The 24,610-nt window shown below is 44.8% G+C and overlaps 2 protein-coding genes across 2 annotated transcripts in view; one reads left to right on the top strand and one right to left on the bottom strand.

Moving 5' to 3' along the window:
* LOC147883388 (catalytics) overlaps nt 1-24,610 on the bottom strand; it is a 139,079-nt gene that overhangs the window by 106,782 nt on the left and 7,687 nt on the right. The window lies entirely within an intron of this gene.
* LOC147883390 (uncharacterized) lies at nt 10,253-24,101 on the top strand. Its single transcript, XM_087399228.1, has 3 exons — nt 10,253-12,096; nt 12,522-13,182; nt 24,042-24,101. The coding sequence occupies exons 1-3, from the start codon at nt 10,253-10,255 to the stop codon at nt 24,099-24,101; spliced, it is 2,565 nt and encodes an 854-aa protein (XP_087255354.1).

Below are 24,610 nucleotides of genomic sequence, written 5' to 3'. Positions count from 1 at the left end.
AGATAAGACTCAAGAAGAGAATTCAGAGTGGTTGTAATCATCTCTGAATCAGGAATAATTTCATCTATGTTTAACAATTGCTCTCTCAGATCCTGTAGCTTTGTGAGGTGGGCTGACATGGAGTCACCCTCTTCCATATGTGTATTACTCAACTCTCTTTTCAAGAAAGATACCCTTGCATCATTCCGAGCTGCATACATGCTTTCCAAAATATCCCACGTTGCCCTAGAGGTCTTACATGACCGGATATGCGGAATGATAAATCTTTTCACTGAAAGAGAGATGCATGACAAAGCTAAGGCATCCCGTGAATCCCATCTCTTCTGCTCTGGAGTAGTGACTGTAGCTGCACCAACAACTTGTCCTGCAGCTGCACCCTGTGCACGACCTCTTCCACCTCCTTGCTGAGGAGGGGTAGCAGGTGCAATATCTGCTGGTCGGATCTCATCCCCATTGACATAATCCCATAAATTGCGAGAAATCAGAATATTACGTACCATGAAACGCCAGAGGGAGTAGTTGGTACCATCCAACTTGTCTTCTTGTGAAAGACCACCGAACTGGAACTCATTCTGATTTTGATGGGCCATATCTGAGAAAAAGATTGAAGCAGATACAAAGCTGAATTCCCTTACTGGGAATGAAATGCACAACTCCCAAAAAACACAGCTAAGCACGGGCTGTAAATGCAACTTAGATTTATGTACTTGCACTGTCAGAAATCTGTCCAAGCATCAAAAACTCTCCAAAATCTGCCAAAAGTGCTTCAAACACTCCAAGAAAGGTAGTATGAACTGAATACTCCAAAAAATGCTCTCCCAACACAAAAGCCCCAATTTGTGGCTTGAAATTGCAACCAGAAAGGGGCAAAATTACTAAAAGCCCCAAATTTGCAATTTCTGAACAAAAGCCCCAAATTTCAGACTAGATCTGCAGATCTGTCTGCAAAAGCCCCAAATTTTAGACAAAATCTGCAATTTTTGGTCCAGATGTAGCTCTGAAACTACACACTGATTGCAATGTCTGCAACATACAAAATGCCCCAAATGTACTCCCAAAAACTGAGCCAAACTATGGTTTTCTGCAAGATGTGCCTGCCAAAGAACACCTGATGAAGGAAACCCTGTGCAGATCTGCAAGTACAGATTGTACGGATGAACAGGTTGTTGCCACACGTGTGGTATTGAAGATCTGCACGCAGATCTACGGAAGGTACGGCTAGAACGGTAAGTACGGAAGCAACGACTGCACGTATGGTCTGGTCCGATACGGTACTTACGATCTGGTACGGCAAGTACAGAAGCAACGGCGCAGGTACGGTCAACTATGGCGAGCTGTACGACGAAACTGTACGGGAGCTGTACGGCGCTGTACGGCTAACCGTACAATCTGGCGACGATGTACGGTGAGCAGGTCTACAAGGCGTTGTACAGACGACGATGGAGTACGATAGAGTTGTACGGCGAGCTGATCTGTACGGCGCAACTGTACGGCAAGATTCCGTACAGTCGTACAGAGTGTACGGACGAGATGATGCAGGCTGAAGCTGGAGCTGGACGGGGAGGTTGGAGCTGGAGGCAAAGAGTAGGAGCTGAAGGGAGCAGGGAGCACGGAGCTCTTGAACCCGCTCTGATACCAAATGTGAGGAGATGGTGAGTGAGAGAGAGCAAGAGAGAGTGAGAGCTGGAAGCTTGGAAGCTGAAAGCTTAGTTGCAATAGAAGAGTGTGAGAGTACAACACAATGAGAGAAAGATAAGGTTTTGTCCTAGTGACAAAACCTTAGTAGTCACTAACCATAGTTAGTGAACTAACTGCGGTTAGGGGAAAAAACCTCTTAAAGAGGGAAAAGTGCCCCTAACTAGCTTATTATATTACATTGGTCACTGCTGAATTATATCTATAATTCTAACACATCCTTGGGCCTCTACACAGGAAGTGAAGGAGAGAGGTGTTGCAGCAGACTTAGCTCTAGGGAGAGGCTGAACCTAGACTGTCTTCTAGGGCAGAAGGTTGCTGAGACCATCATCATCTGGAGCAGCTTTTGAGGAGCAGAAAGGAGCAGCACCAGCAGCAGCAGTTGGGCCTCATCCTGGAGGTGAACTTGACTGGAGACCTGCAGACTTAGCTCACTTAGAGGGCTGCCCACCTAGGCTGGTTTCCAGACAGCAAGGTGGAGAGGATCACTCTAGACAGAGAGTCTACATTTGCTCGAGGTGGAGCACGTGGGCTCAGAGATCTAGACGTGCTTGACATCTAGTAGGAGAACCTTTTGGTACTATATCATGTCCTGATTTGTGAACGAACGGAAATATAAAGAGTTGCTTCTATATTTGTTTCTGAGCATTGTCTATTTAGTGGCTTGCACATTTATGCACATTAAGTTAAGAAATCTGTGATTCCACACCCCACACGCACACTGTGTGAGCTCCTGGGCATTACTATCAATCTTCCGCTGTGTGTACCCTCTGTTGGGTCATTTCTAATAGAGACTGGGGAGTTTTGGGTCTCTCTCCACCTGGTTTTTATCAGGGCTGCCAGTGGTTACTATTTTACGATTTCCTACAGTATCATGTATTGAAATCTGTCATTTTTCATTCATCGGGAGATCAATGTATATGTTTTGGACTTCATATTCACATTCTAGGACTTCTAGATTACCCTATACCTCATTCAGACCCCATTGGATGCCGGACCCTTTTCCCTCCTCTTCCAAACCCTTTGTGAGAAATTTGAACGATGTGTGTGTGGACGTTCATCTCAAATTGATGGCTATTTGAATTTCTAAGTTTATTAAGTAATTCAACTCAAATTGCGCTTTTGCATAAGCACGACTTTGACAGCTTTCCTTAAGGAATTGCAGGATTGGGAGGATCGTAATTCTAAGGCACACTCAGAACTGGTGTGGACCATGATGCTTCTAACGTGTGGTCGAAGGTAAAGAATTTCTATGCTCGAGATTCTTCTATGCGGGCTGTAACGTTGCAGCTCTACAGTTTTGATTTTTTCTATAGGTAGCTCTATGCAGCCGTTTTTAATGAGGCCAAGGTCATCCATGACCACCTATTGGCAATAGGTGCCGTCTTGTCGTCTGTTCATTTGAATGCACTTATCCTCACAAAGCTTCCACAAAAGTATGATATGGTTTCTCGAGCATTGCAGTGCCAAGTCACGAAAAATCAAATTGGATTTGATGGCCTCTACTCCTCTTGGAGGAGGATCTGTTCTACTATCCCAGGGTAAATTGAAGGTGTCTCATGGTGGTGAATAAGCACTTTCAACCGTGCAGAAGAAAGGTCAGAGACGGTGTAGGAAGAGAGGTCACCTTGCAAAGGATCGACAGTCTAAGGACAAAGGCAAATCTAAAGACAAGGACACAACTTCATCAACACAGGCACAGGATGACAGGTTAGGTGATTGGAGGGCCACTCTTTCTTTGAAAAATAAATACGTATTTACTTTCTAGCAGTAAGGTAGAAACCCCATGTGCTGTAACAGCCAGAGAGGGCTTGTCTGCGGGAGAGAGTACTGATTGCAGCTCCTATAGAACTGAAATCTAGTAGGTAAGGTAAGCTTTGAAGTTGGAGATATGAACAGGATGTGTCCAAAGTTCATTGCTTGGTGTCAGAGACTATGGACAGGATGTGTTCTGAGTTCATTGTTTGGGGTTCCAGGAGATGATATGTTCACCAAGGGATATTGGGCGTGGTTTTTTCTACAGATCATCATTCTTTACTTGGAATTCACAGAACACTGGTATTGGAAATCAAAGCCAAGCAGATCTCTTTGCTGTTTGTGATGGAATTGTGTTTCGACGAACCAGGTTGTCAAGTGCTCTCTCCGAGGTGATTCCAGTATTCACGATGCTAGAGGGCCCATGGTTGCATCAGCTTTCTTCTTCAGACTCCTGCACAGTGCACACTATGAGCTGCAGAGAGGGTGTTAGAATTCAGTGCATCTCATGTGTGGGAATGAGCACTGCTATGTGGGTGTGCCCGTCCAATGAGAGGTGTCGTAAATCAATCCTTTTTAGCTGTGTTTTCTACGAGGTTACTGGCCAGCTTGTGACTCTGACCAGGGTCAGGTCAACCCCAACCTGACAGGGTCAGGTCAACCTGCCCAGATCTGGTTGGGTCAGTCGGTCAGTCAGGTCAAAATAGGCGAGAGGAACTGGAATGTAAACAAGTCATCAACATTGGGAAGGTAAACATGATATTCGTTCAACTCAAGGTGCTAAGCAAAAGGCCATAGCCTGACCCAAAAAACAGCAGCAGGCCAACGTAATATGAACTGAACAATGTACCAGCAGCAAGTAAGAACAAACTAAATCAGCGATTGATAAACGTTAAATGTCTTCATTCCAAAGCTTTCGATCTTAAAACTGTATTGAACCTGCAATGACAGCAAGCAGTTTGGAACTTTATACAAGCAGAGTATAAAACCCAAGAGCAAATAGAGGGTAGGGATGTTGGCAAAGCTCCCCAACAATTGCCCAGACTACCTAGCAAAGGTGAGAACCTGATCACGGCAGAGGGCAAAACAGAGAGCTTTAAATGTCCTCGGGAGACCCATGAGGATCTATGGGACAGCACAGCCTGGAAATATACATGCTGAACTAATCCAGCTATCTGCTCTAATTGAGTAGAAGGCATACTAAATAACTTCCAGAATGAGAATACAAGCATTGTGCTTCAAGTCCTTCATTATAACACTACGGGTGGGATTAGGTGTCATGTGCATGGTGTACCTAGGGTTGGATAGCAGGTTAACGTGGGTTACGGGATAGCATAGGGCTGGATGGCTATTCTTAGCCGAGATTGCTATATATATAGATTGACTCATATATAGTGCTCGCTTTATATGGAGGGAGCTATTCATAGCATTATGCTATCTATAGCGGGTTACCTTCTATATAGAGGGAGGGCCATTGCTATTGTGTAGATCAGTTGAGCGCTCCTCAACTGATGGATGGGACTTGGACCCAGGCCGGGACTCTGGCCATCTACATGGCAGATCATAGGTGGTGTATCGAAGGTCCTCTGGACGGGCTCAGGTGGTATGGGACGCCTGGGTTAGATACAGGCCGATGGATGAGTCAAGCTGTAGCCCATGTGCTCGGGGGTGGTCGGGAGGATCGAGGCACCTGTGCTATGATTCTGGTTGTATCCAGGACGAGATTCTAGGTCAATGATAGGGTTAGATCCTACGGGGTCGTGTCATCTGGTATCAGAGCCATCCTATCACAATTGAATTCAACGTGAGGTATGCAGAAAAGATGTCTTCCAAGTACGCTTTTCGAGATTGCTCTTGCAAATCTGAATTTCCGCTCATCTATGGGCTGAATCGTTGGTTGATGATGTGCGCTCATGATTGGGAGAGTTGTGGAAGAAACAGATGTCCATAGGTTGTGTGCTCTCTCTCGGTTGCTACGTGTTTGGACATCGTGATTCCCTGAGAAGGGTAGGCAATGAGAAGACTCGATGCTTTCAGCAAGAGATATGAGGATGGATCGTCTCTGACCTATAACTTCCCACGCTTGGGTTGTTGATGTGATTGGCTGTGGGGACGTGTGAGAGTGGGCTGGTTAGGGAAAGAATTCGCTCTGGGTTCTCAAGGATGAGATTCCTACCCTAGAGACCTAGATTTACCGCAGTTGAGAAGTAGGAGGAAAGAGAGAGCATTCATAAGCCTAGAAAGCGGCTTGTCTAGGCGATTCGGGCATCAGAGACAGGGGCGATATGATTGGGGGCAGGCGCTTGGCTTTGGGAAGGAGCGTATGGCCTGATTTTAGCGCGTTTTGCAATTTTTGGCTGGCTGGAAAAAAGCGGGACGGGATCTATTAAAAGCGAGACTGTTTTTTTGGTTAAAAAGCAGGTTGCTTTTTCGTTTTTCTCTAGCAAGGAAAGCACTTGCTCTAAATCTAGCGCGTTTTGGCTATTTTTGGCTGGCTGGAGAAAAGCGGGACCAGATCTATTAAAAGACAGACTGTTTTTTGGTTTTTAAAAAAAGCAGGTTGCTTTTTTGTTTTTCTCTAGCAAGGAAAGCACTTGCTCTAAATCAAGCACCCACCCTAAATTTGCCTAGCTTTTGCTGGCCCTTCCTGGCTATTTATATACGCGGGATTTCTCTCTCTTTCTCACTTCAGCACTTCAGCGCATGAAGGCGAATTTCCCACCCTCTTTCCATCTGAGATCAGCCTATCAGATTCCGCCATCTTTCTTGCTGTCCTCTACTCGCCTTCTTCCTTGATTCCACGCAGCCCCAGATTCTCTTATTGTTAGTGTGAAGAGCACGCGTCTGGACGTAGTTGTTTTTCTTCTAGTCCCTCTCCCGTGCGAGATATTTTCCAGCCATGGAAGGACATCAAAGTAATGAGACACCTACGTTGGATTACTGTTTTATTGAGATGGAGGATGAGGCTACATCGGAGATTAATCCTCGTAGACCCCATGACCTGCTACGAGAGATGGATTCCTTCATGGATGAACTCTGAGCAGCTCTTCACTACTATAAAACCCCTCAGTACCATAAATATATTGAAGAAGGCTCATGCTGTTCTAAATGTAGACAGCTTGTTTTAGAGTCTTTATACCGCTTCCGTGCTATTGAGAACCGATGAAGAAGTGGAAATCCTCAGTTTTGACCGACACCTAATTATTTTTTACTTGACTGGATCTTTTGAACCACTCTTGGTTCAAGAAGCTCCCTAATTTTGTATGAATTATGTTCTAAATTGTCTTGTTATTAAATTGACCAGGTTTTGGTTAATTTGGATTTGATTTGTAACTAAGTGGCATTTATAATTTGATTGGTTTTTTCAAATTATATAACGTGTACTTTTGTTCCATATATCTTGCAGTTTTTTAGATATATGGTACATTGAGGATGCCTGAGACTTTGTTACATATTAAACTGGACTTAACTAAGACAATTGGATTTCCCTTTCTCAAATCTTGGTGCGTAGATTCCTGTTTGGTTTCTATTTGAAGTTTTGATCTCGATGTGATTGTGAGTTATGGCGTTTCTTTGAGTTACCGTTTGGACATATGAAGGTTCTTATTGATTAGACCAGGATGAGTCTTGTTAGATACCTTCTTTGAATCATGTCAAAAGGCGGGGTCATTCTAATTCTCACTCTTTTAGTCCGAGGTCGTGGATAGTCACGATTCAAGAGTTGTTAGGGATGCTACCTGCTGTTTTCTTCTTTGAACTATTGGTTGGGGTATTGTAACACAAGGGGGTGATATAATCACATTAAGAAAAGGATTGAGAACGGATTTGAGTTGAAGAGGGGTTGGCTACCTCATTTACTCATATTGTCCACCGAGTTTTTTATTTGCAGTAGGTATGGGACACTAAGGTATGTTACATTTAAGATTCTCTGATGTGGTGGTATAATCCAGCGTGAAATAATACCCAAGGACCTCTAGGGTGAAGTACAAGTAGGCTGAATTAAATTGGGGCAACCTGATTAGATTTTTTACGACCCACATATAGGGTTCTTCTATTTCTTTGTACTAGTGTTCTTTTGGCTTTCACAACTAAGAAGAGGAAAACTATTTTCAGCCTCCACCTTTGTGTGTATTCCCCCATTGTGTATGTGAGAAAGCTGCAAGTGAGACTCCTTCCTTCTTTCCCACTCTCTTAACATGGTATCACAGCTTGGTTCGTGATAAGGAGCTCAAGAAAGCAAACCAAGTTCGCGGTGTCATGGTAAGAGGATCGGTGTTGCTTTCCTTTTTCGAGTTTGGGAGCAAATCTCTGCAGGTAGCACAGCCGGAAAGTGCAAGAGTGCACTGTCTCAGATTGAGACACCCTTTGCGGTGTGGTGAGAGGACAGTATATGCTGCGGGCGAGGGCGAAGCTTGCGGTGACTTTATTTTTCTGAATCGAGGCCATTGCAGGGCCCGTTTTGAAGGGGGAAGTTCTCCGCACGCACTCAGAAAAAGGCCCTGTTTTTGCTGTGCGACCACTATTTTGCAGGTCCGTAAAAAGTTGGTGCAGAAATTGCATCATATGCCTGTGTGCAGAGATATTGGGAGTTACACAATCATCCTTATTGCCTGTTGATGCAAAATCGTCACTAGGAAGTGACTATGTGGTCAAATACCACTTTCATCAGTTTTGCAGATTTACCTTGTGAGGCAGAAGTTGGGTTTTCTACAGTGACAGAATATTTTGCAGTGTTCTGTAATGGCGTCTGATTCTCTTTCACAGATTGTCACTGAAAAGCTTGACAAGAACAACATCCAAGCATGGAAGTTTAGTATGACGAATTTCCTTATGGGAAAAGGCTATTGGGAGTTCATTACAGGAAATGAAGAAAAATCAGTTCTTCCTAATGTTCCCAATCAACAGGAAATGCAGGCATTTAAAGGATGGCATGAGAGAGCCAAAAAAGTTATGTACTAGTATTTCAGATTCTATGATTGTGCATATTCAAGATGCAAGTACGCCAAAGGAGGCATGGGATACTTTGGCAAAAATGTACAGCACAAATACACAAGCCAGGAAAATGCAGCTCAAGCAAGAGTTGTGTAATGAAGACCACGATCAGACCAAGTTAGTGAGGGTTAGGCCTGATTTGGCTTAGGGGATTTTTAGGCCTAGAAGGGGGCAAAAAGGAGATATAGGAGAGGGAGACTATATAAGTCCACCTCCACACCTTTGTACGGGACTTTTGATGTGACATCTAATCCTATCTACTCTCCCTCCTCCTTCCTGCTACCTGCTACCTACGCTCACACTCTCTCTCTCTTCCTCTCTCTATCTCTCTATCCCCTCATTCTTCTCTCTCTTCCTCTCTCCTTCCCCTTCTCCTCCCTTCCTTCTGCTATTCTCTCCCCATCTCCAAATCTGCCCCTTCCACCTTCACTACATTGGTATCAGAGCCCCGACTCTGGCACCTTTGTTTCCAGCAGCTGCGCCTTGGCATCTATTACTAGCAAGCAAAGACTCGTCCGTTGAAAACCAGGTTTCAGGAGGAGCTCGATCGCTCCACTCAAGCCCTGAATCAGTTGCTCAACCCCATCAGCCCCTCAACCGTCAGCTAGGCTGCATAGCGGGCACACGTCCGCCCGTTAGCACCGTCAGCCTCTCCGTTCCGTTCATGCCTTGTTCCAGAAAGGCCGTTCCATCTATTTGCATATCTACAGGAAGTTTTCCCTTTGTCCCGTCCAGCCCGTTTAGTCACGCCTAGCCTCGTTCTGTGCGTCTACATCCCGACCTGCATTCCGTCCGTCCAGCACTTTCCGTGAGCATCCCATCCAATACATTTCCCCAACTGCCGTCCGCATGTCTCCCTCCCATTCTATCTGCCCGTCCGCTCCCATGCGCCACCCGTCTACTCGTCTCGCCGCCCGTTCCGTGCCAGTCTGCGCCTGTGCGCTGCCATCCACGCCCACCTGCAAACCTTAGCCTCTAAGGTTGGGATTGGTTGGTTGGTTAGGTTAGTTTAGGTCTGGTTAGGTCTCGCTAGTTAGTGGATTGGGTTACTTTGGTTGGGTTTAGTTAGGTTAGTGATTGGGTAAGGTTAGGTTTAGTCAGTTTGACTTAGTACTAACTAAGGTTAAAGGTTGGCTTAGGTTGGTCTAAGACAGTGTCCTAACAGTCCTAAAGGTCTAGGCTAGAACTGTACTAACTACCCTAGGTGTCTTAGTTGTCCTAAGCTTCCAACAAAAAAAAAAAAAAAAAAACCTCTTTTAGGGTACTCCTACAGCCCTATTCTGGGCCTTTCTTAGCCACCTTCGTGGCTCATTTTGAGCCCCGTTTCCAGCCTCTTCACCGAGCTTTCTTCGAACCTCTTCAATGACTACTACTGACACCTCTCCAGCCTCTACATCGAGCCTTCGACACTTGGCACATTTTCCTCGTGTCACTCATGGCACCCAGGCGTGCACCCCGATCGGATGAGTCATCTCAGCACGGTGACGATGTTGCTCAGCAGGAGTAGATGCCGGTCACAGAGCGTGCATCTCCTTCACAGCCAGTTTTTGCTATGCCTACCGACACACAGTTTCTAGATGCATTGGCCTCGATGCTTCAGGGGGCTTTTCAGCAGATGGGTCAGCAGTTGGGGCAGCAACTCACCACTGCTATGGCTATGCACGATACAGCTATCACCCAAATGGGTAAGAACATTGGGCAACAGATCACTACCACCATCAGTATGCACAATAAGGGTAAGCAGCCCGCACCCCAGCACGGGGATCAGTCGGATAGCCATGGTGATTTTCCTGACCCACACAGGGGATTTATGGCTGATGGCCGTCACACTTATGATGTTGGTTCTATGCATGCACCCCAGCATGGGGATTATGTTGATTCTGGTGATGCCTTGCCCGTGCCGCCGAGCACTTCTCTTATTGATTCCAGGCCTCCATTTGGCTCGCATATTTCATTGGCTGAGCCGTCCATTTTGGGCCGGCCCATTGGCACATTTTTGCCAACGGCGAGCATGCCTGGATTGGGTGTTGGGTTTCAGGGCAGTTGGGAGAGGGGCCAGTCCTCTTCTCAACCTTTTTCTATGCCACCCACCCACCGAGATGTTTATGGCAGGCAGACTCAGCAGGGATTGCATGCTTCGATGACACCTCCTGTTAATACATTCAATCAGACTCAGCCTGCGTATCAAGGAGGTAATGCTTTCAGTCAGACGCACTTTATGCATCAGGGGAGTGGTTCTCCTAACCACCATGATGCTGGAAGTGGGCAGCATGCAAACATGGATGATATGCTTTCAGATGCCTTACGTTCATATAGGGCTTTGCCTGAGGATGTTCGTAATGAGATGCCCTTTTCACAGTATGTGAGCTTCAAGCGTGAGTATGCTAGTAGTCACTATAGGAATAACGCAGCCAAAGATGTGAAAGATAAGATCTCTGTGCATAAGTTTAAGGGTGACACTCGCACTCCCAATGAGTTGGAGGAGTGGCTCACGAAGCTTGAAGATTATTTCCGCTTCTACCCTAAGAATGATGAGGAGAGGATCATTTTTGCTGGCATGCATTTACAGGATTATGCACATACATGGTGGCATTACATGCGAGAGTCACCTCAGAAGCCTACCACCTGGAAACAGTTCAAGGAGCTTATGGTCACGACCTTCGTCTCGGCCCTGATCCTTGAACAGTACCTTGCTGAATTCTATGCACTATCACAGACAGGTACGGTCCAGGAGTACTTGCAGCGTTTTTGGAGACTTTCTTTGTTTGTACAGGATATTTCTGAGAAAGGGAAGTTGCTGCATTTTATACAAGGCTTAGATCCCTCTCTAGCTGCTGATGTGAGAGCTCACAATCCTCTAACCATTGAGCGAGCAGCCCAGCTTGCTGAGGTGTTTGAGCCAAAATATGCTGGCAAGTACAAGCATGTGTCACATAGCTTCTATGGTACTGCTTATGATGCTGACAGGAAGACAAATTCTGCTGATTGGATTGATAAGAAACCAGCAGCTGCTTCCTTCCCACGATATCCAACGGTTTCTGGACGTAAGATGCCATATGCAAAGCCATACAGGCCCATGGATGCAAAGACAGGTGTCAAACCCAGTGCTGGTTTTGGCAAATCAGAAGTTAAACAACATTCCAGAGCCATAATGGACAGTAGGAAGAAGGCAAATTTATGCTTTAGGTGTGGAGAGAAATGGACACCTGAGCACCGAGATGTGTGCAAAATGAAGAATGTCAGCTCAGCCAAACTCAGCATGATAATTGAATTATCTGATGATGATGAAGTGGCTGATGTAGCAGACCCCCATGATGTCTCTCATGAGGAATTGACAGGAGCTCATGATGCAAATGAGTCTCCTGACACAGATGCCACAAAGGGGACTGTTTTTCCTTTTGATCCGGGTGGGGCTATTGAGCAAACCACTCATGTGATGCATGAGATTGATATTCAGCCTACATGTAGCAGGAAAGGCCGTAAGCCAACACTCTCTGTGTTGAAGCATCAACCTACAATGCCTTTTCATGTCAGAGGTGATGCTAATGGTAATGTTCCTGTGGATGATGAACAGATTTATTGGGATGCCCAGTCTACACTGTATACCATCTCACTACATGCCTTGATGGGTGCCAAAAGTGCTGACACAATCAGGTTGAAGGGAATGATTAATGGCAGATCTGTCCATGTATTGGTAGACAGTGGTAGCACTCACAGTTTCATTAATTGTAGAACATTGCAAAGATTGGGATTAGTTGCTACAGAGATAGACCATGGTCTGAAAGTGGAGATCGCGAATGGACAGCACATGATCAGCACAAAGGGGACTGTTTTTCCTTTTGATCCGGGTGGGGCTATTGAGCAAACCACTCATGTGATGCATGAGATTGATATTCAGCCTACATGTAGCAGGAAAGGCTGTAAGCCAACACTCTCTGTGTTGAAGCATCAACCTACAATGCCTTTTCATGTCAGAGGTGATGCTAATGGTAATGTTCCTGTGGATGATGAACAGATTTATTGGGATGCCCAGTCTACACTGTATACCATCTCGGTGCCAAAAGTGCTGACACAATCAGGTTGAAGGGAATGATTAATGGCAGATCTGTCCATGTATTGGTAGACAGTGGTAGCACTCACAGTTTCATTAATTGTAGAACATTGCAAAGATTGGGATTAGTTGCTACAGAGATAGACCATGGTCTGAAAGTGGAGATCGCGAATGGACAGCACATGATCAGCAGACATTGTTGCCAGGATGCCAGGATCAAGTTTTCTGATCATTATGAGTTTGCAGGTGATCTTTTGGCATTGGATATGGGGCCCATAGATGCTGTCCTGGGTTGTGATTGGCTGAAATCCTTGGGCAAAATTAGTATAGATTTGAATGCTTTATCTCTTGAGTTTTGCCACAAGGGTAGAACTGTTACATTGCAGGGCATTGTGAATCAGAAATTGCAGGTCATTTCAGCAAGGCAGCTAGCTAGGGAGCTCAAGAACGAAAGTGCCATTTATGCATTGAATGTCTCTGTACCTCAGGAGGGTGGTATTCCCCATGTGGATAATTGTGAAATGCAGAAATTGCTCTTGGAATTTGGGGAGGTGTTTGCTGATATGCCATCTCAGTTGCCCCCAAAAAGAGATGTTGATCATGCCATAGTCCTGGAACCTGGTAGTAAAGCAATAAACAAGGCCCCGTACCGACTCTCTAAGGTTGAACGGGAAGAAGTGGCAATACAGGTGCGAGATTTGCTTGAGAAAAACTTCATTGCTCATAGCACCTTGCCATTTGCATCTCCAGTACTCCTGGTGAAGAAGAAGGATGGCTCTTTTCGTATGTGCATTGATTACAGAGAATTGAATAAGACCACCATTAAGAACAGGTTTCCTATTCCCAGGATTGATGACCTGCTGGATGAACTCAAGGGTGCTCAGTATTTCACGAAGATTGATTTGAGGTCAGGTTACCATCAGATCAGGATGAAAGAGGGTGATGAGCATAAGACTGCCTTTCGTATAGAAAGAGGATTATATGAGTTCAAGGTGATGCCTTTTGGTTTGACTAATGCACCAGCCACCTTCCAGGCACTCATGAACAAGATCTTACACCACCTTCTTTTCGAATGTGTGCTGGTATTTTTCGATGACATTCTCATTTATAGTAAGGATGCACAGGAACACATTGACCATGTCCGACAAATGCTAGAAATCTTGAGGATGCATCAGCTTTATGCCAAGGCCAGCAAGTGCACATTTATGGCAGAGGAGGTTGAATATCTTGGTCATGTTGTAAGCAGGCACGGAATCAGGGTAGACCCAGCTAAGGTGAAATGCATTAAGGAGTGGCCGTAGCCACAAAATACCACGCAGCTCAGAGGTTTCTTGGGTCTTGCTTCTTTTTACAGGAGATTCATTAGGCACTTCGCCAAAGGGCCTGCCCCTCTCACTGATTTGCTGAAAAAGGATGCCTTCCAATGGTCAGAAGCAGCACAACTCAGCTTTGATAACCTCAAGGATGCCCTTAGCAATGCACCTGTATTGGTGTGCCCTGATTTCTCACGGTCTTTCATTATTGAGACGGATGCCAGTGGCAAAGGTTTAGGGGCTGTCCTAAAACAAGAACATGGTGTGATTGCTTTTGAGAGCAGGAAGTTTAATGCCAGGGAAATGAATTATCATGTTTATGATCAAGAGATGCTGGCAATCTTGCATGCTTTTGCAAAATGGCACCACTACCTGTACGGTAGCAAGATTAAGGTCAAAACGGATCACAGGACACTCAAGTACTTCTTAACGCAGCCTAATTTATCCATGAAGCAAAAGAGATGGCTGGCTGCAGTTCAGTCCTATGATTTTGACATTGAATATAGAAAGGGGAAAGAGAATGTGGTTGCTGATGCCTTGTCCAGGATGTGGTCATGCAAACTGTCTGCCATTTCCACGCTTCATCAGGAGTGGATACTTGGGATTCAGGAGGAATACATGCAAAATTCTGATGCAGCCCCTATTTTTGTGGAGTTACAGAGTCCGTCCAGCCAAGGACATGTTCGATTTCAGCTCCGCAACGGACTGTTATGGTGCAGGGACAGAATTTATCTTGTGCCAGACTCCAAGTACAGGTTGATGGTATTACAGGAAATGCACTCATCCCCTATGTCAGGGCATACGGGTATCACAAAAACATATGAAAAAGTCAAGGAGAGCTTTATTTGGGATGGTTTGTGGCGAGATGTGGTTAAGTTTGTCAGTGACTGTTTGCCCTGCCAACAAAATAAAGTGGACAGCCGGTTACCCGCAGGCCTTCTGCAACCGCTACCCATTCCTGAAGGCAAATGGACTCACATTGCCATGGACTTCATTACAGGCTTGCCTTCTACAGATAAGGGTTGGGATAGCATATTTGTGGTGGTTGACAGGATGACTAAGCAGGCCCATTTCATACCGACTAGGACTCGGTACTCCGCTTCACAGGTTGCCTGGCAATTCATTGAGTATGTGTTCAAGCACCATGGTTTTCCTCAGGAGATTGTCAGTGACAGGGATGCTAAATTTATGGGTCACTTTTGGCAGGAGTTATTCACTGCAGTTGGTACTTCCCTTGCGCCTAGTACTGCTTATCATCCACAGACGGATGGACAATCAAAGAGGGTGAACAAGTGGTTGGAGGAGTATCTAAGGCATTACTGTCATGACACGCAGAAGTCTTGGGACAAATGGTTAGCATTGGCTGAATTTTGCTACAACAGCACTAAACACCTCTCTATTGGCATGAGTCCATTCGAGGCTATGTATGGATGCAAAGTGGGAATGCCTTCCAGGGTTGCCGACTTGGCTGTGAAAAATCAGCAAGCAAGGAATGATTTGGAGAGTAATATGCAGGATGCCCAAGCCAAGCAGAAGAAGTATGCGGATGAACAAAGGAGGTACTTATCTTTTGAAGAAGGGGATTATGTGCATTTACGTCTCCATAAGAATCGATATTCCTCGCTGAAAGGTAATACCAACACAAAGCTTGCCCATAGGTATTATGGCCCCTACAAAATCATCCGCAAAGTTGGGCAGGTAGCATATCAGTTGGAACTACCCAGTACCTCCAAGATCCATAATGTTTTCCATGTATCCTTGCTGAAACCACATGTCGGACAGCATGTCCAGGTTCTTCCTGAGTTACCTCCTATGGATGAAGAGGGCCACATAATCTATGTGCCGGAGCAAATCAAGGGCTTCAGAGATCATGTACTCAGGAACAAAGCCTACACAGAATACCTCATCAAATGGAAAGGTTTAACGGAAGATGAGAATTCTTGGCAACCTGAGAGCATTGTGCAGGACTACCACTATCTCCTACAGAGCTGATCAGTTTCTGTTGTATCCTTCTCATCCAGGGCAGCCTCATGGAAATTTTGAGGGCAAAATTCTTTGGGAAGGGATGGTTGTAATGAAGACCACGATCAGACCAAGTTAGTGAGGGTTAGGCCTGATTTGGCTTAGCGGATTTTTAGGCCTAGAAGGGGGCAAAAAGGAGATATAGTAGAGGGAGACTATATAAGTCCACCTCCACACCTTTGTACGGGACTTTTGATGTGACATCTAATCCTATCTACTCTCTCTCCTCCTTCCTGCTACCTGCTACCTACGCTCACACTCTCTCTCTCTTCCTCTCTCTATCTCTCTATCCCCTCATTCTTCTCTCTCTTCCTCTCTCCTTCCCCTTCTCCTCCCTTCCTTCTGCTATTCTCTCCCCATCTCCAAATCTGCCCCTTCCACCTTCACTACAAGTTGCACAATGTGCAGAGAGAAAGTATGAGCATCAATGACTACCACATGAAGGTGAAGAAGATTGCAGATGCACTTGCTTCCATTGGGTCGCCAGTGGAAGATGATGATTTAGTTTCTGTGACCTTGAATGGTCTAGGAATGGATTATGCACAGTTTTGGACATCCAATTCCGTCCGTGAAAAATTTCCTGATTTTGAGGAGTTGATTGCTCTTCTAATTTCTGAGGAGCATAGAAATGGTGGTGTATCTTCTTTAGGAGGAACTTCAAAAGAAACTGTCTTCTACTCAAATGCTGGAAGAGGTAGAGGCAGAGGTAGAGCAGGCCGATTTGTAGGCCGTGGTAGAAATCAGAATATGCAACAAACTCAAGAAAACCAGTCCTATGGAGGAGGACGTGGTAACTCTAGAGGCAGGGGGAGCCAAAGAGGTCGTGGTGGATGGCAGAGAGGCCAAAATGCAAACAGCAATGTTGAATGCTACTATTGTGGTAAAATAGGTCATATGGCTAAAGACTGCTACAAAAAGCAGAATGACATTATGAATTGAAAATTGCAGCAAGGCAATTATGCATCTTCTAGTAGACAGGGTGATGACAGAAATGAGCATCTGTTTATGGTGCAGCACATGACCAATTCTGTGACAAGTGCAGAAGAAAGAAATGATGTCTAGTATGTTGACTCAAGTGCGTCAAACCACATGACAGGTCATGCAGAATGGATGCAAGATGCAAGGAAAATGGAAAGACCAGGATTTGTGGAGACTGGTGATGATACTGCACATCCTATTGTGCAGATTGGCAAAATTCCTTTGTCTATGCAGGATGGGAAAAAGAAATACCTGTCTGATGTATTTCATGTCCCGAATATCACCAAGAACCTGATTTTTGTTGGTCAAATGGTTGAGCAGGGCTTGCAGGTCAGATTTAATCCTCATGGATGCTTTGTTGAGGATATGAAAAATAACGGTCGCTTGATAGCAAAAGGAAAGAAGAAGGGCAGATGTTTACGTTGGATGCGGACATGCCTGAATTGAGTGCAGCAATGTTTGCACATGGGACCGGTGTAGTTGCAGATATTGATATCTGGCATAAACGCGTTGGTCATGTTAATGTACAGCGACTTAAATCAATGCTGGCCCAAAATATTGTTGCAGGATTGCCTAAATTTAAGGTTGCGGAAATGCATAAGGTATGTGAAGCCTGTCAATTTGAAAAACATGCAAGGAAACCATTTCCTAGACATGATCAAGAGAGTAAGAAGCCATTGGAATTAATCCACTCTGATGTGTGGACTACTAAAGCTACATCTATTGGAGGCTGTCATTATTTTGTCACTTTTATTGATGACTACAGCAGAAAAGTTTAGGTCTATTTGTAAGATTTGGGGAGAGAGAGAGCAAGAGAGTGAGCTGAGAGCTGAAAGCTTGAGAGCTTAGTTGCAATAGAAGAGTGTAAGAGTGATTCAACCGAAAGAGTGAGATAAGGTTTTGTCCTAGTGACAAAACCTTAGTGGTCACTAACCATAGTTAGTGGACTAACTGCAGTTAGGGGAGAAAACCTCTTAAAGAGGGAAAAGTGTCCCTAACTAGCTTATTAAATTACATTGGTCACTGCTAAATTATATCTATAATTCTAACAACCCCTGCAGTGCCAATGTCATGTACAAGGATGATTAATCACCAAACGGATATAAGTTCAGGGCACTGCGAAATGCCTCAAACTTTTCACGTGGAAGTGCTTTGGTGAAAATATCTGCAACATTGTCATGTGTGGACACAAAGATCATACTAATCTCTCCTGCATGTAACTTCTCTCTAACGTAGTGATAGTGAACCTCAATGTGTTTCGTGCGAGCATGAAACACTGGATTCTTTGCCACTGCAATGGCACTCTGACTATCAGTGAGAATTGGAGAAGGACCCTCCAATGATAGATGAAGATCAGCAAATAGACGACGCAGCCAGACACATTCAACTATTGCTGTGAAAGCTGCCCTGTACTCAGCTTCACATGATGAGGTAGCCACTGTAGATTGTTTCTTGCTCAGCCAGGAAATGCAAGCTTTACCCAAAAAGAAACAATTGCCACTAGTGGACTGCCTAGTGTCATAATCACCAGCCCTATCTGAATCACTCTATGCATGCATCTGCAAGTCACCCCCCCTGGGAAATAACAAGCCAAAAGACTTTGTGCCCTGCAAATAACGGAAGATGCACTTAACTACCTGCCAATGCATAGTTTTTGGGCTGTGCATATACCTGCTCACCTGAGATACTGCAAACTGAATATCAAGTCTAGTGTTGCAGAGATAAATGAGGCATCCAACAGCCTGACTGTAAAATGTGGCATCAACTGATTCTCTTGCATCATGCATTGTGAGTTTCAGCCCTGGCTCCATGGGAGTGGCTATAAACAAGTATGGGCTTGATAACTAGTAGAGGATAGGGAGTAGGAGTATGGAGATTTGCTAAGGCTGTAGTTTCTTGAGAAACTAGCATGGGAGGTAACGGGCAAGCTCAAGGGTAGGCCATGGGACTTGACTGGATGCAAGAAGATAATGTAGCATGCAGAGATGAGGACCTAGCTTAAAATGTGATTGTCCTTTGACAATCTTCTATGTTTGTGTTTCAAAAACTCCAAGCTAATCCACCTATTGTTTACCCTCTATTGTAGCTATAGCTAAAGCAGCATTGTTCTGAGGTACATTACCAAGAAGTAATTTTTAACCTATATACTTAGACAAGAATTGAAAGAAGGGATGGAGTGGTGCATTACTAAGAATTAATTTTTAACCTATATACTTAGACAAGAAATGAAAGAAGGGATAGAGTGTTGCATCTTTTGTATTGTTAATTAAGTAGCCTTGTGACAATGAGTAACTGCCTTGCTCAAAGAAATCATCACAATGCTCACTACTAGGGGAGGGTGTTCTTTTTGGACATGGTGGAAGTTGGAATACAGCTTCATAAATCTCTCGTGTTTACAATCATGCATGTTAAATCTGTCCAAGAGTTTCTGCACATACTTGGACTGAGACATAACAGTGCCACGTCTCTCTTGAGAGAACTGGATCCCCAAATAAAAGTGAAGCAGCCCCAAATCTGACATGTCAAAGTTGGTCTGCAAATCAGCTTTGAAATCTGCAATTTTATCTTCATTGGACCCTATGAGCAGTAAGTCATCGACATAAAGAATGATGACTAAAATTTGCCCCCCATTCTTCTTGATGTAGAGGGTGCTCTCAGTAGGACTATTGTGCAGCCCCTTGCTGGTCAAAAAGGCATGAATCTTGGCATACCATGCACGAGGGGCATACAAAGCTTTATTTAGCTTGCATACCTGAAGTGCATTTGCTGTAATTTCAAAGCTTGGAGGTTGTTTGACATAAACCTCTTCCAACAAGTCTCCGTTTAGGAAGGCTGTTTTAATGTCCAACTGATGAACATTCCACTCAAAATGTGCAGCCATTGCAATAACAGATCGGATGGTGGTCATCCGGGATGTAGGAGCAAAAGTCTCCTCATAATCTATGCCCTTTTTCTGAGCATAGCCTTTGGCAACCAACCTTGCCTTGTATCTGTCAATGGAGCCATCTGGCTTCCGTTTCACCTTGAAAACCCATCGTGTACCAATGGCATGTTTACCTGGTGGCAAGTCTACGACATCCCAAGTCTGATTATTTTGAATGGACTGCAATTCATCGTGCATGGCATTCATCCAATGCACATTGTCCTTTGCTTCTTCGAATGTTGCTGGCTCCTCCTCATCAAGAAGAGTACCTGCATATGCTGATTCCACTGAATTAGCACCTTCCATGTGCCTTACTGCAGGCTTCCGTTTCACCTTGAAAACCCATCGTGTACCAATGGCATGTTTACCTGGTGGCAAGTCTACGACATCCCAAGTCTGATTTTTTTGAATGGACTGCAATTCATCGTGCATGGCATTCATCCAATGCACATTGTCCTTTGCTTCTTCGAATGTTGCAGGCTCCTCCTCATCAAGAAGAGTACCTGCATATGCTAATTCCACTGAATTAGCACCTTCCATGTGCCTTACTGCACTGCGAGTCCTGCCAGGTAATGGAGCATCAATCTTACTCTCCCTGAGAGTCTATAACAGCTAGTTTGGGACTGTTTTTGCTGCCTGTATGTCTGCAATTTCTTGCTGAACCACCTGTTCCACTGCCTGTGGAGGTGGCAAGACATCCTCTGGCTGAACTGGAGCATCGAGAGGTGGCTGTAAATTCTGATTTGCATCAAAAATATCAGCAGGGGAACCCAAGGCAATGGGTAGTAACGCCTCAAAAACATCCTCTGAAGAAGAAGGCATATGAAATTCAGCCTGAGTGTGAGCTGAATTTTTTGCAAATATCACATCTCTACTGACAATGATCTTGCGTGTAGCAAGATTGTAGAGACGGTACCCCTTGCTTTCTGCTCTATACCCAGCAAATATGCACTTAATTGCCTTTATCTGACAACTTATGCCGAAATTCAACTGGCACATGAGCATATGCAAGGCATCCAAAGACACGGAAATGATCCACTGAAGGCTTTCTCCCATTCCAGACTTCCTAGGGAGTTTTTGTTTTCAAAGCCTTAGTGGGAGCCCGATTAAAGATGTAGTTCGCACACATTAGACCTTCAAGCCAGAATTTGTGAGGCATGTGTTTGCTTTTCAGCATACATCTGTCCATCTCCATAAGAGTTCTATTTTTCCTCTCAGCTTTGCCATTTTGCTGAGGGGTCTGCCTTACTGTGAGCTGATGCACAATACCCTTGCCTTTCAGAAAAGCATCAAAATCTGCAGACAAGTATTCCCCACCTCTATCTGTGCGCAATGTCTGTATCTTGAGTCCAATTTCATTTTCAACCATGGCTGAAAAGTGTTTAAACATCATGAACACTTTTGATTTGCGCTTCAACCCAAAGACCCAAGTGAAATTGGAGTAATCATCAATAAAAGTAACAAGGTAGAGATGACCACCCAATGTTGGAGTCCTCATGGGACCACAGACATCACTGTGTATAAGCTGTAATTTTCGGACAGCTTTAACTGAACCAAAAATGCACCCTTCACAGGCATGTGAAGGAGGTATCTCAAGAGGTGGCAATGCATCAATCATAGAGTGCTTCCGAAGTGTCATCAAGCTGTTGTAATGCATGTGGCCATATCTGGCATGCCATAACTCTGCACTCTGCATGGCAGCAGTAGGAGTAGAAACTGCAAGAGCATGGGCTGCTCTTTTCTCAAAAAGATCAAGCTGAAAAAGCCCACGCAGCAGAGTACCAGATAATCTCAAGGCATAATCGTTTTCCCTGTCTCGGACAGCACATTTGTCATCCTCAAAGATGACCTGAAATCCAGCCCTGTTAAGAGTGGACACTGAAAGGAGATTCTTGGTGATACCAGGCACATACAAGACATCTGAAAGTCTGAAAACTGAGCCATCAGTGGCGGTAAGCTCAACTTCTCCTGTACCACATACTGAATATGACGAGTTGTTGGCACAAGTGACTTTCTTACCAATGGGAGGTGGATGCAAGGAAGTAAAGAGACACTTCTTAGAAGTGATATGCTTGGAGGCACCGCTGTCAAAATACCAAGTATTCAGTGTTTCATTGACACTGAAGGCTGATGCATCCGTGGAAGGATCATAACTGCAAGTCAAAAAGACATATGTATCATCGGTACAAGTGGCTGTACTATCCCGAGCATCTGGAGCAGCCAGCCTAGAATTCGAAATGCAAGATAAAAAGGCATAATCCTGTCCAACAAAGTTGGCTGCAGCATCCCCACTGTCAGATGCATGACGAGCTGAATCTGAAACAGCCATACCGGAGCTGTTTTTCTTCTCTTTTGCAAGCCTTTTCCTGCATTCTGCAATGTGATGACCTGGCTTTTTGCAGTAATGACAAAAACCCTTCTTCTTGGGCTTACTTGCATCATTCTTAGCCTTTTGTGAAGGCTGTCCTGACCCACTGAAAGGCTGATTTACTGATGTCTTTGCCTGTCCCTTTGTTTTTGACTTGAACTTTGAGAGCATAGCTTGTTCACCTGCACGTGAAGCCAAGTTTTTCCTGGTCTGCTGTTCCTGAAGCCTGTTCCTGAAGCAGAAGTCCTATCAATTCATGAAAAGTGAGAGGATTTGTACCCCCCCTCAATGATAAGTTCAGCGAGGTATGAAAGCTGAGATAAGACTCAGGAAGAGAATTCAGAGTGGTGGTAATCATCTCTGAATCAGGAATAATCTCATCAATGTTCAATAATTGCTCTCTGAGATCCTGTAGCTTTGTGAGGTGGACTGACATGGAGTCAGCCTCTTCCATATGTGTATTACTTAACTCTCTTTTCAAGAAAGATACCCTTGCATCATTCCGGGCTGCATACATGCTTTCTAAGATATCCCACGCTGTCTTCGAGGTCTTACACGACCGGATATGCGGAATGATAAATCTTTTCACTGAAAGAGAGATGCATGACAAAGCTAAGGCATCCCGTGAATCCCATCTCTTCTTCTCTGGAGTAGTGGCTATAGCTGCACCAACAACTTGTCCTGCAGCTGCACCCTGTGCACGACCTCTTCCACCTCCTTGCTGAGGAGGGGTATTAGGTGCTATACCTGCTAGTCGGATCTCACCCCCATTCACATAATCCCATAAATTGCGAGAAATCAGAATATTGTGTACCATAAAACTCCAGAGGGAGTAGTTGGTACCATCCAACTTGTCTTCCTGTGAAAGACCACCGAACTGGAAATCATTCTGATTTTGCTGGGCCATATCTGAGAAAGAGATTTTAGCACATACAAAACTGAATTCCCTTACTGGGAATGAAATGCACAACTCCAAAAAAACACAGCCAAGCACTAGCTGTAAATGCAACTCAGATTTCTGCACTTGCACTGTCAGAAATCTGTCCAAGCATCAAAAACTCTCCAGAATCTGCCAAAAGTGCTGCAAAACACTTCAAGAAAGGCAGTATGAACTGAAATCTCCAAAATTGCTCTCCCAACGCAAAAGCCCCAAAATAGGCCTGAAATTGCAACCAGAAAGGGGCAAATTGATCAAAAGCCCCAAATGTTGCAAGAATTGCGCTCTTTCTGCAAAAGCCCCAAATTTCACTGCGAAATTGCAGTGTTAATCACAAAATCCCCAAATTTTTGGGCTAAACCTCCGAATCTGCCTGCAATGTTTGCAAAGAAAATCTGCTTCGAAACAAAATCTGCTAGAACAGAATTGTAGAAATCAGCGAAAATAGATGTATCCTGTACGGACAGCAACGACACAACTGACAGTCCGTACAATTGTACGGCAGATAATTGTACGGGCTGTTGCTGTACGTAAGTACAGCATGTGCTGAATGGATGTACGGCTGGCTGACACGACGGTACGGCTGGCTGACGTTGGACAATACGGACAGTCAGCGCATGTACTGTACGGATGGCAGGTACGGACTGCACGTGTGGCAGTACGACGAATGTACAGACAGCAAACTCAAAATCCGTACAGCGTACGGACGTTGTACAGCTGCTTGTGCGCACATGTACACCTGCAAGTACGGACGGGGAACTGTAGGCTGTACGGCGACGAGCTGTACAGCCGTACGGACGACGAGACTACAGGTACGACATGAACGGAAGCAATAGGTACGGCAGGTATGCGCAGGTACGGCAGCAGCAGGTACGCACAGGTACAGCAGTAGCAGGTTCAGTGTGGGACTGTACGGAATCAGTCCATATAGATTGTATGGACGATCCCGTACAGATTGTACGGACGACGAACAATTGGAGCAGGAAGCTGTTCGACTGGTGATGCAGGTGAATGTGCAGCAGGAGCTGAAGGGAGCACAGAGCACGGAGCTCTTGAACCTGCTCTGATACCAAATGTAAGATTTGGGGAGAGAAAGAGCAAGAGAGTGAGCTGAGAGCTGAAAGCTTAAGAGCTTAGTTGCAATAGAAGAGTGTAAGTGTGATTCAACTGAAAGAGTGAGATAAGGTTTTGTCCTAGTGACAAAACCTTAGTAGTCACTAACCATAGTTAGTGGACTAGCTGCAGTTAGGGGGAAAAACCTCTTAAAGAGGGAAAAGTGCCCCTAACTAGCTTATTAAATTACATTGGTCACTGCTGAATTATATCTATAATTCTAACACTATTTTATGAAAAAGAAAAGTGAAGTGTTTGGGCATTTCAAAGCTTTTAAAGCTATGGTTGAAAAAGAAACAGGCCTGCGAATAAAATGCCTAAGGTCAGATGGAAGGGGAGAGTACCTCTCAAATGAGTTTGCAAGGTTCCTGCAGGAGCATGGCATAAAGCAGCAATATTCATGCAGTCATACCCCACAGCAAAATGGACTTGCAAAAAGGAAAAACATGCATATTGGAGAGGT

The sequence above is a fragment of the Dipteris shenzhenensis genome, chromosome 28, assembly GCF_047967505.1.
Source record: "Dipteris shenzhenensis isolate YYH24624 ecotype China chromosome 28, Dip_SZ_1.0, whole genome shotgun sequence".
Lineage (NCBI taxonomy): Eukaryota > Viridiplantae > Streptophyta > Polypodiopsida > Gleicheniales > Dipteridaceae > Dipteris > Dipteris shenzhenensis.
Note: the sequence above shows the minus strand (reverse complement) of the source record. Positions and strands in the feature narration are given on the sequence as shown.